This window comes from Hyperoodon ampullatus (genome assembly GCF_949752795.1).
Source record: "Hyperoodon ampullatus genome assembly, chromosome: 9".
Classification (NCBI taxonomy): domain Eukaryota; kingdom Metazoa; phylum Chordata; class Mammalia; order Artiodactyla; family Ziphiidae; genus Hyperoodon; species Hyperoodon ampullatus.
The window spans coordinates 95,833,555-95,853,725 of record NC_136922.1 but is presented as its reverse complement, the minus strand read 5'-3'; the positions used below and the strand labels follow the sequence as shown (position 1 = coordinate 95,853,725).

The 20,171-nt window shown below is 39.9% G+C and overlaps 1 protein-coding gene across 1 annotated transcript; it reads left to right on the top strand.

Moving 5' to 3' along the window:
- Window positions 1-12,089: 12,089 nt before the first annotated feature.
- On the top strand, window positions 12,090-16,412 carry MRPS33 (mitochondrial ribosomal protein S33; the record flags this gene model as incomplete). Its single annotated transcript, XM_079711455.1, has 2 exons — window positions 12,090-12,304; window positions 15,748-16,412. 2 exons carry the CDS (start codon window positions 12,090-12,092, stop codon window positions 15,851-15,853), a joined length of 321 nt encoding a protein of 106 aa, XP_079567581.1. The 3' UTR covers window positions 15,854-16,412.
- Window positions 16,413-20,171: the final 3,759 nt, after the last annotated feature.

Here is a 20,171-nt window from a genome sequence, read left to right as displayed (position 1 = left end):
GGGAACAACCATTTGAACTATTGCTGATTTCTCATCAGAAACTGGAGAGCAGAAGATAGTGGAATAACATTTTTAAGAGCTGAATGAAAACATTTTTAAGAGCTAGAATTCTATATTCAGTGAAAATACCTTTAAGGAATGACAGTGAAATAAAGACATTCTCTTGGGCTTCCCTGGTGGCGCAGTGGTTGAGAGTCCGCCTGCCGATACAGGGGACACGGGTTCGTGCCCCAGTCCGGGAAGATCCCACGTGCCGCGGAGCGGCTAGGCCCGTGAGCCATGGCTGCTGAGCCTACGCGTCCGGAGCCGGTGTTCCACAACGGGAGAGGCCACAACAGTGAGAGGCCCACATACCGTAAAATAAATAAATAAATAAATAAATAAAGACATTCTCACATGAAGCAAAAATAAAAGAATTTGTCACAAGCAGATCTGCTCTAAAAAAAGTGATAAAAGAAGTTCTTTAGGCTGAAAGGAAATTATACCAGAGGGACACTTGGAACTTCAGGAATGAAGGAAGAACACAGAAATGGTAAATATCTGGGTAAATATAATAGATGCTTTTTCTTCTTTTTTTAAAATATGTATGACTTGAGAACAAAAGTTATAACCTTCTCCAGTTTTCAATATATGTACATGTACTACTTCAGACAACTGAAGTATTAGTGTAAAGAGTTGAGGATAAATGGATAAATATCATTTTAGGCTTGAAATAAAGGGCTGGGAAGCCCAGAAAATAGAGGACCTAGGGTTCAGGGATCCTTTGGCAATGGGTCTTCATATGATACCTACATGCTACTGAATCCTTTCACAAAATGTTGACATTTTTAGATGTGTTGATGTGAGGGAAAACGCATTTAAACTATTTTGATAAAGAGATAACAGTTTCCTATATTGCTAAGTTTTATTTCTCCCTTATTTATCAACTTCTTTGTCTGAAAGGATATACAACAAACATATGAGAATTGGGTGATAGAAACAACAAAGAAGGATGAAGGTCATTTGTAGTAGTATGTGCCACCAAAAGACAGCTTTGCTTTTCCGTATCCATAATTTAGATTAAAACTACATAAATATCCACACACTTATGAAACTGAGACAATTACCCAGATAAGCAACAGGTATAAAACTCTTTTTCTGCAATGAGTTCTCACAAAAAGAGATAACAGGAAATGGTAATTACTCTCAGACAATTACCTTAATTCTCCAGTTAGCACTTGTCAAAACAGTTTTAGAAAACGTTAGTGTACAAATATAATACTGTCTTCAAACTTTTGCTTATGAACCACCTAAGAGAATTTACAAAATCATGGCTCTCTCACACATCTTTGGTTGACATCTAAAATTTTTCATCATAAATTTAGAAAGTGGCAAAGTGTATCATGAACATTGAAATTTTAAAATAAAACCATTACATCATCTTTTCAATGTCCGAAGGAATAGTAATTTCATATCCATCATCATTTGTTTTTAAAATACACGAATAAGGCCTTCTTTAGAAGTCGAAAAGTTTATACCATTTCTTTTTCTCCTTCAACTTACATTCTACTCACCTCATGAAATTTCACCATATCCTAATATGTTTTTATGCTTAAAAGACATTTATTTCTTGATCATCTATCATATTTCTCTGCAACAAAATATTTGTAGATTGAATTTTAATTTTTTTTAAACTTCAATTTTTTGGTACACAAGTGAGCAAAACAAACTAAATATATCATGAATTTTGGTGAATGCTTATAAACAACAAAAAATGTAACACATCTCTTGACCTAAGTTTTCCCCATTTACCTAATGTATCCATGTATGACTATTACTTATTGCTTGAATGAGACAGCGTCAATTCTATCCCTATTTTCACTTGTATTGACGTAAGCCCTGAGAAACTTTGTTCACATGTAAGTATATGGGAATGGAAAAAGCTAGGTATAGCAATATCACCCAATTCTTTAAACTCATTCCAAGTTAGATGCCAAAAATTATATAGAAATCTATCATAAAAATTATTTGTAATGATCTATCCACTGACAACTTCACTAGTTCCTCCTTTAAAATTTCTGAAAACAAAGAATTGTTTTCAACCTGACTTTTAAAAGAATATATTGACCTGGGGCAGTTACTGCCTGTGGCTAAGGTTTCTACTACAGATGCGAATATAAGGAAAAACACAGAAGAATTTTTGCAACTCAAAATAACTTGTAAACAGTGTAGAGGCTGTTTTAATCCAAAAGAGAATCTAAACTCTGAGATAAAAGGAAAATAATTTATTACGCAGCCATCATAGCCATTCACTTTCACAATGTCTGGGAAATAAATCAAAAAAGCAATACGAAGATTTACCAAATCCATATTTGTTTTGTTCTCATTTAGAAGCATCTTGCCTTACCTGAAATAATCCTTAAAGGATTAGCAAAATGGAAACAGTATTAATTTAACGTAAAATATTTTTTATAAAATACTTTCATTTCATCATGTGTTTTATATATTTTTGCTGTACCTTGGAGCTGCAGATATAACTTATTCAATATGCAGAGAATGTGCTATTGAGCACATAACCTAATTAGTAAAGTCAATCCTCACTGTCAAACCAATCATCTAAATAAAATTCACTTTGAGAAAAGGTGTGACAATTTTCAATTCAAATAAATGTGTTAGTATATGAATTTGATGTAAATTTTCTAAAAACTGAGAAATAGATCACAAAATGTATCTCATAAACTCAATTATTAAAACCAATCAAGATTAAAATGATGTAAGAACTAATAGAATTAGTTTACACATTTTTATAATGTCATAAAACCAGGAATAAATCTATATGGGTTTTGTCATCACTTAATTCATAATAGTAAAACATAATCAATAAATATTATTTATGAATTAGAATATGATATTTTAAAAGCACAGTATTCCTTTAATAAGTATGTCCATGTGTATACTGAAATTTGGTTTTCAGCTTTCAGGAATAACTAAATAAAAATCACATATAAAAATTCTGTAATAGCTCTAACCAGTTTTCTTTTGAAGTAGTAATAAAAACTTTTCCCATATATTTAATGAGGAATAAAAGTATGTTGTTAAAAACAGATCAGTGCAGCAGCTAACACATAATTTTTTGTTAATAAGAAGCACAAAGTATCAAATATGTTAAAAGATAAAATGAGGGCTTCCCTGGCGGCGCAGTGCTTGAGAGTCCGCCTGCCAATGCAGGGGACATGGGTTCGTGCCCCGGTCCGGGAAGATCCCACATACCGCAGAGCGCCTGGGCCCGTGAGCCATGGCCGCTGAGCCTGCGCGTCCAGAGCCTGTGCTCCGCAACGGGAGAGGCCACAACAGTGAGAGGCCCGCGTACCGCAAAAAAAAAAAAAAGATAAAATGAGGTCAGGATGGGAGTATTTATATACTTCATGACAGAATTTGATAAAATAAGTATATCAGACAGGATAGGCTAGGTCATGCTGCAGTAACAAACAACAAAATGGTATGACTCAAAACAACATAGGTTTCTTTCTAACCTAAGCTACATGCACACTGTGGCTGGCAGAACAGATCTGCTCCTCATAATCACTCAAGGGCTCAGGCTGACAGAGCAATGATTCCCTGTACCAGAGGGAAAGGAGAGCTCTAGAGGTTTCATACGAGTAAAGGCAATACTTCTGTTCAAAACTCACTGGCCAGAAATAGTCCTATGGACTTACCCAATTCCATGATTGCCATGAAATGAACTCCAACCTTATGCCTGAAAAGGGAGGGAATGGGAACTATTTGGTGATCTGTGATTTTTACAATACGTTTTAAATTTTATTGAACAACACATACCAAATCTAAAATAAAATTACATATGACTTTTTTTGCAGATTATTCTGTATAATCGGAAAAAATATGAAGGTCTCTTAAAATAATCCATTTTATATTTAAAAGAATCAATGTCACTAACCTCCACTCCTTCAGTTGTTCAAAGTCACTTTTCTTTCCAGATAATGACACATCTTACAGATAAGTGTTCAGAATAGCTGAAAAAAATTGCTTATGTTTAAATCTGTGAAAAAAATTTAGGGTTCAATATTTTCTTCAATGCTGGTTTTGCTTTGCTCTCACCAGACTCTCCTTCAATAATAATGCACTTCTTAACCACAGAGATAAAAGAGAGGTGATGATTAAAAGAGATGTGATGAAAATTACTATCACTCCCACCATTCACACTCACACAGTATATCTGATTTCAGAAAGTCACAACAAATATCCAATTACCATATTTCTAACAGCCTTACTTCACCCTTACCTGGGATATATGTAAGATGAGAAAAGACAGGAAGCCTAAGAAGGGTTTATAATGCCTTGATTAATAATTAAAGGAAGCTTCTCCCAAAACATGTTGAATTGTCCCTTTGTTTGTCATCCTAGAGGGTTTTACACCCTAGGTGAGGGATATATCTTTCTTTTGTAAAGTTAGAAAAGAACTATTGTAAATGCAGAAGAAGGAAATAAGAACTTACACAACACTAGGAAAAAAGTATAAGGGCTCTATAAATTAATTTACTTCAAGGAGTAGGTATCCACCTGCCCCGTGGACTATTCCACACAATAAGAACTTGAATGGATGTGAGCTTTAATTCCTGCTCAAATAGCAAGAAACATTTGCCACTGAGTATGATGAAGAATGAATTTGCTTACAGCAGAGGCTTTCCATTTTACCACAACCTAGAGTGAGCAGTATATTTTACATCATGATCCAATACACATATACATACTGTTTCATGAAACAATAATTACCCTCACTACGTGTGATGCACTCTGATACTTCCTATTCTAATGTCTTTTAATGCTGTCCACGACCCACTAAATTGATTTCACAACCAACTAATGATTCGTAACCCACAAATTTAAAACACTGGTCTACAGAAAATAGAAATATATAAGGCAATCTCTGACTATAACAAGTGTCCTTAAGGAAGCTTTAGCTTGGAGGTACAAGTGGGTAAGCCAAGGTCTGGAAGTTAATATCCACAGGAGGTTAAATTTTATTGTTACATTAGTTTGCCCATCGTAATATTTAAACTTCCCCATTGGTCAGTAACAGTTTTTATAGGCCAATATCATAGACTTGCTGTTTCCAACTCTGTGGTAGACAGGAAAACGTCCCCCAAGGTTATCAGTCCTAATCCCTGGAACTTGTAAATCCCACTATATATGGGACAAGGGCCCTGGCAGATATGAATAAATTAAGAATCTTGAGATGGGGAGATCATCCGGGATTATCCTGTGGGCCCTAAATGCAATTACACATAACCCTATAAGAGGAAGGCAGTAGGAGATCTGATACACATCGAGGAGATGATGTAAAGAGGAGGCAGAGAGATATTTGAAGATTCTGGCCTTGAAGATTGGAATAATGTGGCCATAAGTCAGTGAATGCCAGCAACCACCAGAAGCTGGAAGAGTCAAAGAAATTATTCTACCCCAGAGCCTCTGGAAGGAGTGTGGCCTTGCCAACACCTTGATTTTGGCCCATTGATACTGACTTTGGACTTCCGGCCTCCAGAACCGTGGGACAATAAAGTTCTGATGTTTTCAGCCACCAAGTTTGTGGTATTTTGTTATAGCAGGCTCCGAAACTAGTATGAGCCCTATGAAATTGACTTAATAAGAGACAAGGTGCAAAGTGCCCCACAGTACACAGCCATCTGTAACTCTCTATGCCTTGCTATATTTTAAGAAAGAGTTATGGTAGCTTACAGAGATTCACAAAACATCCTGATAACACAAATAATAAATAGGAGAAAAGGGAAAAACCAAAGATATATATGCAAAACAGAGCCAACAAGAAGGTTTATATTTGTTTATGCAAATATACATATAATAGTTCCTGCCATGAGTCCACAGCAAATTTGGCTCTAAACTTTCTAACAGCCAGTATTCAAAGGAAGCCTCCTTGTTTATGTGATTCAGTGGTTATTAGATAAAAACAAGCCAAGACAAGGTGAAATTCCTACCCAGGATATTTCTTTTGGACTGAGCTATGCATGCTATACTCATTACACCCTGTGTCAACTTCTTAAGCCAGACCCAAGTTAACAAGGCTACTAATTATATCATAGGTTGATAACATATCAAAACTTAACTTGATAAAAACAAATTCTATAGCATATATTGATAAGATATCAAAACCTAATAAAACAAAATTCTATAGGAGGGAAGAGGGTGTCAATAGAATACCCTCTAGGAATATAGCTCACCACTGATTTACCTTAATTCCGGGGTACATTTTAGAGTATTTATGACAGGCCTTGAATAATGCTCAGAAAAAAAGAAGTGTTCTCAGCTAACTATTAAATATTCAACAAATGCTTCAGCCAATGCCTATATGGCTTGAGACACTGTAAAATACAGTGTTTCTACTGTTAAGCGGGTTCTAGATAACTACTGAGGAGTCAGATAAATACCCCATCCCTACTCCCTGAAAAAGCTTCCAGGCCAGTGGGGTAGAGAAACACATAGTTCCCCTAATCCAGCAAAGGGGTATCAAGAATGGCCTCCGGGGACTTCCCTGGTGGCACAGTGGTTGGGAGTCCGCCTGCCGATGCAGGTGACGCGGGTTCGTGCCCCGGTCCGGGAGGATCCCGCATGCCGCGGAGCGGCTAGGCCCGTGAGTCATGGCCGCTGAGCCTGCGCGTCCGGAGCCTGTGCTCCGCAACGGGAGAGGCCACAGCAGTGAGAGGCCCGCGTACCGCAAAAAAAAAAAAAAAAAAAAAAGAATGGCCTGCGGGAAGCGATACTAATTGACTGTTAGAGATGAGTAGATCGGTAGGAGGGAGGGGAATGGCACCCCTGATGGGTCAGAAGTTTCTTCAGCCCCTAAAGTCAAGCAACGCGCTTGGAGCATGTCAAGGTCTAAGCTGGATGAAAAGGGAAAGAAAGAAAGTGGAAGGAGGAAAAGAAAAAAAAAAATGCGTTTCATTCTCCACCACATGGCACACGCATAAACCCTGCTTCAGAGGTTGGGGGGTGGGAGTCAGCACTATAGCCATTTCCAACAAAATCGTTAGCGAACCCTGCAGGACGTTCATGAAAGCCAGGCCTCTCGCCCCTGAACCTGCCTTCCGTCAGTCCTCCGCTCTCCTGGAGGCGCTCGTCTCACTGCGCAGGCGCCAGGTCAGACGCTAGGAGTTCCGGGTCTCTCACTAAGACTCCACTCTAGCCGCCAAACTTCCGTTTCTCTACTACTCTCCGCTGGAGTCTCCGGCTGGAACTGGGGGGCGGGCCTTCCGGGAAAGGGGCGCGCGGCGGAGGAGGATCGTGAGTAGGTAAGTCTGTAGGTGATTGTTAGGGGGGCATGTAGTGAGTTATGGGCAGTGGCTGCAGAGACCCTGCGGAGGTCTCCACCCTTGTAGAGTCGCCAGGAACAGGACGAGTCAATTTCATTAAGCAGCTTGGAGGTTTCACAGGTCTCCCCCAAACAACTTGGCCTTTTCCTACATAACTTGGGAGATTTACCAAACGAAGGACGCTAGCCTAGTTTCCTCTCCGGCGCAGTTACTCTCTTCCTGTTTAGGCAGCATTCAAGCCTCGATTTCTCTGCTCATCGGTTGGCCTTAGCTTTGTGGGGCTGGGGTGTCAGCTTAGTTTTGTTACCAGCTTCAGAAAAGTATGATTGAGGGCTTCCCTGGTGGCGCAGTGGATGGGAGTCCGCCTGCCGATGCGGGGGACACGGGTTCGTGCCCCGGTCTGGGAGGATCCCACATGCTGCGGAGCGGCTGGGCCCGTGAGCCATGGCCGCTGAGCCTGCGCGTCCGGAGCCTGTGCTCCGCAGCGGGAGAGGCCACAACAGTGAGAGGCCCACATACCGCAAAAAAAAAAAAAAAAAAAAAAAAGAAAAGTATGATTGAGTGATATTTAAGAAAAATATTAGCGAAATGCCCTACCGATTCAAACGTCGGTTGACTTGACACTGTTGCTTCCATCACAGGCAGGCGTGATCCAGGCAATTGGAGGAGGTTGGGGGTGTTCTTGTTGAACTGAGTAAAGCTTGACATCCATTCAGAGCCGTTCGTGTCTCTGCGACCCAGTAAAATAAGCGGTACCGGGCTTAAAAAAAAAAAAAAAAAGCACTGTGTCTAGATTGTTTTTCTGTGAAACACGTGTGCACATTGTGTGACTTCCTTGAGGCCTGATAACTATGACTATTAGGGCAGGCCCTGGGCCGTGAGTTTTGCACGTCATCCTCATAATTCAGTGAGATAGTACAACTGTCCTGTAGTAGATGAAAAAACGAAGGCAAAGAATACATACTACTGCAAACGCGATATGTCCATTAAAGTGCAGAGGCAAGATTCCAACCAGCTTTTCTACTCCAGAGCTGGCGCTCTCCACTAACCCGTGGTTCTTGCGAAACCTCCCTCCTCAGCAGAATTTACACACACACACACAATTTCAGCATTCACTTTTAAAGTTCCCCTCAGGGATTCACCACACTGAGGGTTACCCAGGTTAAGAACTCCTGCACATTATGTGCACTTTTCAAAGAAAAAAGGCAAACCTAATCCAAAGCCAGTTACTGTATAAACCTGACCTTTTAAATGCATCAGACCTATCAGAAAGATCAGAGAAACTTACTCTTTTATGCTAAAGTAAAGAGATGGATATTTTCTCCTATGGGCTTAACATGTTTTGCTCCGGCACATTGCAGTAATTTGTTTTTGCTTAGCATTTTCAAGTCCAGGTAATTTTTCTTCATGATACTGTTTTCTTTAGTTCACATTTAAAGAAATTTTGATATTTTAAGTGACTATTCTCTACCCCTTAGAATAGCTTCATGTGAATAAAAATCTAATTTTTTTGCCTTTTACCTTAATGTCTTTCACACGGTCATCATGGGTTTTTTTAAGATAAAGTTGAAAGTTTCTGTAAAGGGGCATACCAGGATCCTGGAAGATCTTAGATAAGGCTTTCCAATCTTTAAAAAAATGTAAAGCTAATAGAGTGGCAGTTTGCCAGTCTCAGGACCAATATTTATGGACAGCAGAACTTGTGAGCTGTTTTAGTCTATGTAACAGAAAGGTTTACCAAGCTCCTATGCTGTACTTCATCAGAAACATACAGGTCTGTGCTCTGTAAGAGACTACAAAGCAGTAATTGGTAATTGTCATAGCCATTTTCAGTTTGCTTCTATTTAGCAAGTGTTTCTTTGTTTCTGGTAAAGGATTCAGGTTTGGAGAGGCTTATTCTCTTAATCCATCATAAAAGTTTTAGGACTTGGATTTTCTGGTATGACCATTTCCATTGGCTTCTAATGAGACCTTATTATTTATGAGCTATGTGTCCCAATACTTTACTACATTCCATGGTGGGCATGGAGATAACTTAGCATCCTGTGAAGGCTTCCGTGACCACTGTCCTAGTGAGTCCCTCCCTCCTTACTACCTGTCAGGTTACCAAGCTGCTGGTCCCCTCGTGTATGTTTCTCTGGCTGTTGGTGTCTATAAGTGAGGATACCATTCCAGGGAGGTGCAGGTTCAACTACATGGAGTATGCATATGCTTTTTTACATGATTAAATGAGGACAAGGAATAAACAAATGTGTCTGTATAGAACGTATGAACACCAAGCATGTTTAGGTTTTGTCTTTTTTCTTTTTTTAGTTTACCATTGATTCAGTTCCACTATCTTATTTCTCACATGGTCCTTCAAGCTTTGTTTTCTGAAAAGGAAACTCATATTTAGAGAGGATAGGTAATTGTTCAAAATAACCCAGTTGATGAGTGGCAGAGACAGTACTCAAACCTAGGCCTCAGGATTCCATGCTGCCTCTTCATTTAAAAATAAAATGATTTGGGGCTTCCCGGGTGGCACAGTGGTTGAGAGTCCGCCTGCCGATGCAGGGGACACGGGTTCGTGCCCCGGTCCGGGAAGATCCCACATGCTGCGGAGCGGCTGGGCCTGTGAGCCATGGCCGCTGAGCCTGCGCGTCCGGAGCCTGTGCTCCGCAACGGGAGAGGCCACAACAGTGAGAGGCCCGCGTACCGCAAAAAAAAATAATAATAAAATAAAATGATTTGGGGTTCAGAACATATTTTCGTGAAAATTTTGTAGCAAAATGATAGTTCCTAGACCACCTTACAAATAACTGATTGTGGAAATATGCAATGGCAACAGAAATCTGTTCTGATGCCATAATGGTTATTAAGCAAAACAAAGAAAAGTTGATTAAGAAACCTTTTGATTTTAAGTTTTTTGTCTGATGTTTGGTAAAAAGATAACCTTAAAGGTGGAAGGAAGACAAAAGATAATGCATGCAAAGAAACTTTTTGTAGCTTCTGAAGGCAACTTCTGGTAATTTGCAAGGCCTTTAGAGGTTTATAGCACTGACTGTTTTCTCTTTATACGTTAACTGTTAATGACTTTTTTTCTCACTGATGAAATTATACACGTCTGACAACCCCAATCCATCCCCATCCACATAATGGAGCAAGAGTTGGGAGAGAAAGGAATCCTAGAACTGAGTGCTGAAAGGAAAAGGAAGGAGTAAGGCTTGCACAGATCCCAGGTTGGAGGGGAGAGCGGGGAGAGACCTTGGACAGTTCTCCCATTGCTGTCCTTCAGGTGGCACTATCGGCCCAAGCTTGCTCGGTTGGTGTTCAGAAGGTAAATGGTTTGAGACTGACATTCTGAGATTGGTTTGAGGTCTTCCTCTGCTCTTTCAATGGATCTTGGAATGGACATGAAAAATTCTTTAATTTAAATACTGGATATTTAAATTGCCAGAGCAGTTTTGAAATTTACTTGGCAGCATTCCTGTTTAGGAGGGTTTTTTAATATATTTCTTCTATTGGTTTTTCAAGATAGGTTTATGCCTTTTTTCCATTTGGAGATCAACTTCTTTTCATCCCAGCTGAACTGTCCCCCAGGATACTGTCTTAGTCAGCAAAAACTCTCATCTCACTATAAAAATTTCATGTAAATTAGCATGTTCTGCCAACAGGTACCCTTACATTTGAACTAGAATGGAATGAGGGTTATTCCACCAGCAACATTCTTTGTTTTTTTGTTTTTTTTCAGATAAGGAACTCTCAAATGCTTTTTTTTTAATTGAAGTATAGTTGGTGTACAATATTATATGTTACAAGTGTACCATATAGTGATTCACAATTTTTAAAGGTAATACTCCATTTACAGTTATTATAAAATATTGGCTATAGTACCTGTGAACGTTCTTGATTTTTATGTATCACCTGTATAATCTTCGATGTATAGTACCTATAGTTTCTGCATATTACAGATATCATTCTTATACTATTTCAACAGTCTATGCCTCCGAAGAAAAAGTTACGGTTTTCAGCTAATAAGAATTTAGGTAATTTTCATTAAAGCAGAATATATAAAATGGAAGATAAGGCAAGTAACATCACAATTCATAAATGCCTTTTGTTCAGGAATAAAGTAAATCTTTTGAGCTGTTGAGGTAATTCCTATAAGACTACTATCTTTGTTTTTCCCAGCTGGCTGTCAGTCTCTAGGCAGAATTCAGTCCAGCAACCTGGAGGCTAAATGACCTCATAACTCATTAGCTGTTCTTAGAGCCATCTGGAGCCCTTGAGGAGAACAGCGTTCAAAGGGCTGATAATAAAGACAACAGCATAATTATTTCTCCACCATGATTAAACCTTTAGGTGGCAAGCAGTCAGCATATTTATTATGCAGATTGCTGAGGTAGGTGTTTTCTGAAGGTATAATAACAATGCTCTGGTAGGATAACTTGTTTCTCTGATCTCATCTAGCCTACAAATAGGTAAGCTGACTCTCAGTAAATAACCTATTGAGTCATAAAATCGTTCATTGTAAAAGAGGCAGTACAGCTGGGGAGTAATAGTGTGTGAACACCAAACGTAAAAGATGCAAAAAATGTAAAGCATGCAAAGGAAACAGCCACTCGACGCCAAGGCACGTCCTGCCAAAGATGTGAACTGATTCACGTGCGGCTTGCTGTGTTTTCACTTTGTAAACTGTTCATTAGATAATCTGGGAATTTCTTGCACTAACCTGTTTATCTTTCTTCTCATTTTCTTTAGGGACTCTCGCTCCTTGCTGAGCAAGAAATGTCTTCCCTTTCAGAATATGCCTTGCGCATGAGTCGTCTGAGTGCCCGGCTGTTTGGTGAAGTTGCCAGGCCCACTGATTCCAAATCCATGAAAGTGGTGAAGCTGTTCAGTGAGCAGCCTTTGGCCAAGAGGAAGGAGACTTATGACTGGTATCCTAATCACAACACTTATTTTGCACTCATGGGGACGCTACGTTTTCTTGGACTCTACAGGTAATGACAAAAAAAAAACAACAACCACACACGAAGAGTAACCTATAAGAAATCTGGTTAGTAGATCAGAAAAGGAAAAAATTAGCCTTTCTATCTTTATAGTTTTGTGGTTCTTATAATAGTGCCCAGGTAGTTCACAAGGTACAGTTGTGGGAGGGGAAAGCTTTCAAAATATCCATAATGAGTATACTTTAAAAAAAAAAAAAAGGAAACATGCACTTATTGGAAGACATCATTTAATTATGTCTAAAATGTGACTAACATTGACTAGATACTGAGCTATAGTGAGATGTTAAATTAGTCATTAATCTAAGAGCACTCAATGGATGCAGAGGAAAACTGGTCCAAACACGGAGCAGATTCTTATTGGTCAGATGAAAAGAGTCCCTGCCCTGTGGCTGATCTGCTTCCTCACTGGTGAGGGGGAGTCTCCTTCCTTTCCTGATGGCAGTTTTGTAGGATTTCTTATTTCCTTTCACCCTCTTCGGACACTTAGTTGGTACCCTTTTTGGTATACTAATTTGGTCTAAATAAGCTGTAGTTTACCTTTAAGAGTAATATGTAATCAATATTATAATAGGATAATAATATGTAATAGTAAGAGTAGCAGGCTCTTTCCACCATGCATTTGTATGTTTGTGTATGTGTCGGAAGTGGGTGCTTAAGATGATATACTGCTCTAGAAAGAAAAAAGATCAAATACCCATGTGACCATTTTCTTTAAAAAAATGTCTTAGTTACCAAACAAATACATGCTCATTATAAAAGAATTTAAACAGTACATAATTGTATAAAGTTAAAATGCCTACTTTTTTTTTTTTCAATTTAACAAGTTTTAATTGGACTTGTCTTAGGGCAACAATACAAAAATTAATTTGGGACTGTTTGCACTAATATAATAAAATTAATAGTTCATTCCAGATAACTAAAGATTGGTACATTCATTTATCCAACAGATTTTTTTTTAAGTACCTTCCATGTACAGGCACTTAAGATGGGCACAAGGGGAACAGCAATGAACAAAATAGAATAGATTTTCTTAGTTAATATATTACTAGAGATGATAGTCCATGACGTATTTTGAATTTCTGGAATTGCTTTTGGGATTATCTCCCTTGCCATTAGTCTCAGCTCAAAAAATAAAAATTAATTTTATTCTTACCCCAAATAAAATATTGGAAGGTAGATGTCCTGAGTAGGAAATCATAATCCATAACCAAATTAAATACATTCAGTTATTTTAATTTACTTGTTTGCTGCTACTTTCCATTTGTTTGAAAAATAAAGCCTTGACTATCTTTGGGGACAGAGAAAAAATACTTAGCATTTAGCTATCCATGGAAAAGCACAATTATTTTCATATTTAGCCACTAGTTATGGTAAATGGTGCCTCTCACACAAGGCCTCCTGGGAAGTCAGGCAGGATGAAACTAGACAGTCTTCAATGAAGAAAATCTTACTCAAAGACCTACAAAACAGGGAGGGAAGCAGGTTCTCAAAAACAGTGACTCATTCAGTCAAGCAGGTGCTTGGGCTGGTTCATCAGCAGAGACAAAGACCCCTGCCTTTGTCGCTTGCTCTCTGGAGGAGGTTGTCGGGAAAGGTTGGGGGTCGGGGGAGGGAAGGAGGAGGGGGAAACATATTAAATAAGTAAATTATGTGGTGTGTTACAAAGTTGAATGTGCTACAGGGAAGAAACACAGTAGAGGCTGCTGAGCAGGATCAAGAGTGCTGACCAGGCACTCAGTGGGCGGGGAGAGGACAGGTCACAGTATTAAACAGGACAGTCAAGGTTAGCCTCATTGAGAAGATGAGGCTTAAGCAGAGACTTGAGGGTGGCGAGTGAGCCAGGTGGGACCCAGGGAAGAGCTTGCAAGGCAGAGACAAGAGCAGAGCAAAGGCCTTGAGTTGGAATGTTCCTCGTCTGTTCCAGGGGCTACACAGGCCGAGGGGAGAACAGTGGGACAGGAGGTGGATTGTGCAGGGGGCTGAGTAAAACGGGGAGCGGTTTACTGGGTTGTAAACAGAGGAGTGACATGATCTGACTTACATTCCAGAAGAATTACTCTGTTTTTGAGAATGACTTATTTGGGGGGCAATCATAGCTGATCCCTAAGAGGTCTGCTGTATCTATCATGTTCATGGAATGAAACATCATACCCTATAAAACTGATCTATTTTAAAACAGCCTAGGGGGAATTCCCTGGCAGTGTAGTGGTTAAGACTCTGAGCTTTCACTGCTAAGGGCCCGGGTTCGATGCAGTTGGGGAACTAAGATCCCTCAGACCACATGGCATGGCCAAAATAAAAAAATAAAGTGAAACAGCCTAGGGAGTTAAAAATTGGGCCCAGCAAACCCCTCTCTTACATTTAATTGGTACGCCATTATCCACCCTTTTACAGATGAGGAGACCAAGGGGCAGGGAGGGAAGATTCCTTATCCAAGGTCACACAGCTACTGAATGGTGGAGCTGTGATTTGAACCCAGGGTCACATGGGTTCCACAGCTTACATATTTAAACACTATACTGTTTGAGGGCCTCTATAGCCACAGGTTGCATAACTGCAGATTCAACCGACCACGGATCAAAAATATAAAAAAATTAAAAATTCCAGAAAGTTCCAAAAAGCAAAACTTGAATTTGCCACACACCTGGCAACTATTTATATAGCATTTACATTGTATTAGGTGTTATAAGTAATGTAGAGATGATTTAAAATATTCAGGAGGATGTGTGTAGAATATGCAAATACTATGCTGTTTTATGTAAGGGACTTGAGCATCAGTGGATTTCGGTATCTGGGTGGAGGGGTCCTAGAGCCAGTCCCCCAAGAATACTGACCGTATTTGATCTTAGAATGCAGATATTTTTATACAGTACAGGCAGTCTTCATTCATATGTACAGACAGTCCTGGCTGCCTTGACCCCTGGAGGACCTGTCTGTTGATCCTGCTTCCTTCTGCCTGAGACTTTCCCCAGCAGCCTTTTTGTGTGAATCATCCACTGCCATCAGGGCAGCTTCCTCCAGACCTTTCCCCTTTGTAGTAGGTGCTAATCCCTGGGCCTCTCAGGGTCTCGTGTAGCTGTTGAAGCTTATACCCACTTTATGCCCCCTTCAGTGTTTAGTCTTAGTGTTACAGGGAAATTTGGGGCAATTATTAGTGTTGTATCCTAGTTACCTAGGTTTACATGGGCGGGTTTGGTAATTAAGCTGTTGGTAGCATTGTTTCTGTGAGGGAAAACTGACCTAGAAATGAACTTAGGGAACAGAGCCCATCTGTATGTCGGGGGTTCCCTGTCCTTTCTGTTCACCAAGCTGAGCATGTGCCCTGTAGAAGTCAAAGCTTGATAACCAAAACCACCTAAGAGAACATTCTAGATTGGTGTACTTTTCCAGTCTGATAACAATACTGGCTAATTTTTTTTTCTTTCTCTTTTCAGAGATGAGCATCAGGACTTTAAGGATGAGCAACTGCGTCTGAAGAAGCTTCGTGGAAAGGGGAAACCAAGGAAAGGAGAAGGGAAAAGAGCAACAAAAAGGAAATAGTGTTGGTCCATCAGGAGAGGACTTCTCCCTCAGCAGCTGAGAGCAGGAGGAAGTGTATTTATTGTCCCTCCACATATTGGAGGAGTATAAGCTTCCTAAGTTGAAGATTATTCAGAGGAATACAGTCATCTACGTGCTGAAGTCTAATGCAGTTGAATTGTGACTGGTTTCTTGAACACATTTTAATTCTGCAACATTGTTTACCTTGGTTCTGTAATCTGAAGTCTGCCTTATTCCCCAGAGAAATGAGTACATGATTACTGTTGAATGACTTGTTTGGGAGGGGATGGGATGTTGGCGGAGTGGAGGGGACACTCATTAAATGAACACCCTCGTTACTCCCTTCTTGCTTCCCCACTTAGCCAGCCCTAAGCTCTTTCATCTCTCTGGCTGTTCAGCCACTGTCTCCACCACCAAACTCACAAACTTGATGTGCCTCTCCACCTACTCCTTTGAGAATATCTGTAAGATAAATTTGTGGGATAAAAGGCTGCATCTGTTAAGAGAGCATTGGGTACCTGCTGTATACAGGCTACCAGAGCCCGGGTAATACAATGGTTTGCAACAAACAGTCCCTACCTTGTGGAACTTTCAGTCCTGAGGGAGAGCCTAATATTACATAATTACATAAATACAATTGTATTACATGCTACAAGGGAAAAATCCAGACCAGACTTCTGTGAGAGTGTGGATGGATCGATCCACAAAGATAGCAAGAGGCCCAAACCTCATTAGGTATTTTAAAGAAGGCGTCCCTGAAGAGATGATATTTAAGCGGGGCTCTGAAGAATAAATTAGAGTTAGGCAAAAGAAAAATGGTGGAAAAGCGTTTGAGGCACAGAGAACACCGTCTGCAAGCCCTAAGGTAAGAAGAAATTGTCCCGTTCAGAGAATTGGAAAAAAGACCACTAACTAGTATGGGTTAGTCATAATGAAATAGACAAAGGCCAGACTGTGAAGGGCTTTGCAAGTTCTGTGAAAAAGGTTGGACTTAAACCAACTTAACCATAGATCAAAGTGTGTAAGACGTTATTTCTATGAGAGGTGAGTTGTATACAGTTGAGGAGCTCGATGCTCATTGGATTATATTCTAGCAGTGAGTTTCCAATGAGGTTGCAAGGGCTTCTCTGATTTTTTTTCTTTTCCAAGAATTCTGAAGATCTCTAGCACCATCAAGGAAAAATTTTAAGTACTTTTTATTGTGGTAAAATCATAAAATTTACCATCTTAATTATGTTTAAGTGTACAGTACAGAAGTGCTAACTATATATGCACATTGTTGTGCCAAATAAAGTACCTTTAACCTCGTTTCTACCTCTCTCAGGAAAAGAGCAAAGCACGCAGGCGGGAGCACGTGCAGCAACTACTCCAACTATAATTTTCTTTCCCTCCAACACTGGAAGTATTGGCAATAACTGCCCTGTGAATAATTCCTGAACTAGTAGGAATCCTGCTGCATATGCTTAGAAAAATGATATTTTTAAAGAGGCCTAATCCAGATGGTATAGCTAGGGCGTATATTACAGTTGGTAAAAATAAAAACTAACTAAAAATGGGTAATTCCATCTGATAGATGTGAATTCCAGCAGAAGGCTGAGAATCCAGTTAGAACTCTCCTGAGCACCTGCCACATGCCTGGCACATGCTAATTTTAGAGGACACAGATAAATAGCCTCAGTCCTTAAGATTGTGTGAATGAGCATGTGTGTGTTGTAAAGTATTGACAAGATCTTGGGGATTTGCTCAGAAAAGTGCAGAGGCACTATTAGTGCAGCTGAGCCTGGTGGGTGGATGGGCCCCAGGACACTGGGCTGAGAAACAGGCTTGTAGCCTGGATCCAGCGTAGCTAAATGGATGTTCTGAATCATGCCGTCTCCATTTTGGAGAAAGACTAACTGTAAGAGGAACTTAGGAGTATTAGGTTGATACTTTAAAGAGGAAAACTGCTTTAGATCCCAACAGCCATCCTGAGTCAGAAAACAAGCCAAAAATCTGTGTGTTGGTTCTCTGATGGGCCCCAAGCCTCCAAGGAGCCTTAGCACTGTTTGACAGGGAAGCTGTCGACAACTCAGCAGCAGGTTAGGGTGGCGCTGCTCCATGCTGAAAATTAGAAACTAAAGCTAAAATGCATTTGTACATCAGCTGTACCCTAAAACCAACTGATACAGTAAACACTATGCAGCTCAAAACAGCCTGTACTGAACAGTGGACCAGATGGGAAGTAGAGGATGAGAGGGACGAGTCAATTCTTTTTTTTTTTTTTTAACATCTTTATTGGAGTATAATTGCTTTACCATGGTGTGTTAGTTTCTGCTTTATAACAAAGTGAATCCGTTATACATATATTCCCATATCTCTTCCCTCTTGCATGTCCCTCCCTCCCACCCTCCCTATCCCACCCTTCTAGGTGGTCACAAGGCACCGAGCTGATCTCCCTGTGCTATGCGGCTGCTTCCCACTAGCTATCTATTTTACATTTGGTAGTGTATATATGTCCATGCCACTCTCTCACTTCGTCCCAGCTTACACTTCCCCCTCCCCGTGTCATCAAGTCCATTCTCTATGTCTGCGTCTTTATTCCTGTCCTGCCCCTAGGTTCTTCAGAACCTTTTTTTTTTTTTAGATTCCACATATATATGTTAGAATACGGTACTTGTTTTTCTCTTTCTGACTTACTTCACTCTGTATGACAGACTCTAGGTCCATCCACCTCACTACAAATAACTCAATTTCGTTTCTTTTTATGGCTGAGTAATATTCCATTGTATATATGTGCCACATCTTTATCCATTCATCTGTCGATGGACACTTAGGTTGCTTCCATGTCCTGGCTATTGTAAATAGAGCTGCAATGAACATTGTGGTATATGAGGATGAGTCAATTCTTGGTGCCATGGAACCAACACGTTTCAGGACACCAGTGACCAAAGGTTAAGACAAGAACTAACTGCAACTACAAAAAAAAGTCTTTTAACTGTAGGTTTCAGCTAGCCAGATTGTTTAGTTGGATTTCTCTGGTCACGACCAAAACTATTTGCTTTCCCTCTAATGTCTAGTGTTTTGTGTGCATGGAGGATTTTGCCCTTGACTTTAGTGTGGCATAGTAAGAAGAGATTGGGGTTTGGATTCAAAAGTCATGGGTTTGTGACAGAGTTCTACTCACTGGCTGGGAGACCTCAAGTCACTTAACGCCTCTGAACCTCTTTCTGCCTCTGTAAAATCCTGATAATACATCACTGGATTAATGAAATCATGTTTGTGAAAAGGACTAGGTAAACTGTAAAAGGTTAATCAAATATTTTTACATACAGCTATTTGTATGACCAGTAAGAATCGGTACGTCTCACTAGCAGATTTTTCCAAGAAGGTGTTGACAAATACCTGCTAAAAATATGAAGTTCTCTGTGTTTACATGCAGCATGATAGGTTCAGGAAGAAACAAGTGTGAGATGCATTTTATTTTTTTGTTTTCTTTTTAACATTTTATTTAATTTTTGGCTGCGCCATGTGTTAGTTGCAGCACACGGGCTCTTCATCGTGGCATGCAGGCTTCTCTTTAGTTGTGGCATGCGGGTTTTCTCTCTCTAGTTGTGGCGTGCGGGCTCCAGGGCACGTGGGCTCTGCAGTTGGCGGCATGCAGGCTCTCTCGTTGAGGTGCGTGGGCTCAGTAGTTGTGGCGCACAGGCTTAGTTGCTTCGCGGCATGTGGGATCTTCCCGGACCAGGGATCGAACCCATGTCCCCCGCATTGGAAGGCAGATTCTTTACCACTGGACCACCAGGGAAGTCCCAAAATGCATTTTATTGTTATGTAATCATGGGTTCCAGAAATTTATTTTTTAAAAAAGCACACACATACATAATAATGCTTTTATTTATGAAGCACCTTCCACAAAAGAATAAGTCAGAATTTAAAATTCCACCCTCTTCACCTTTTTCCTCTTTCCTCACACATTTCTCCCAAAGCTTCTAAGTCTCAAGGTTTAGAGAGTGAGAGATAGGAACAAACTTCCAGAGCAATAGACAGGGGGAAAGGTCTTTCAACCTGCCAATCCTGTCTTCATGGCCCTTCTTAAGTACTCATTTGTTAGTTCAAAAGGAAGCATTTCTTTAAAAAAAATAATAAATTGGGATAAAATCAGCAAAACACACAGCAATACATTCAAGAAGACTTAGATAAAACGGAAACAAACAGTAAAACACTGGATATCCAAATACTGGAAAACCAGTAAAACATTTATGCTGAACTTGAAACATATTTTGTAAAATGACATTGAAGCAGCAAAACAGAGAAGTTCATGAAACTAGTGGGAAGACTG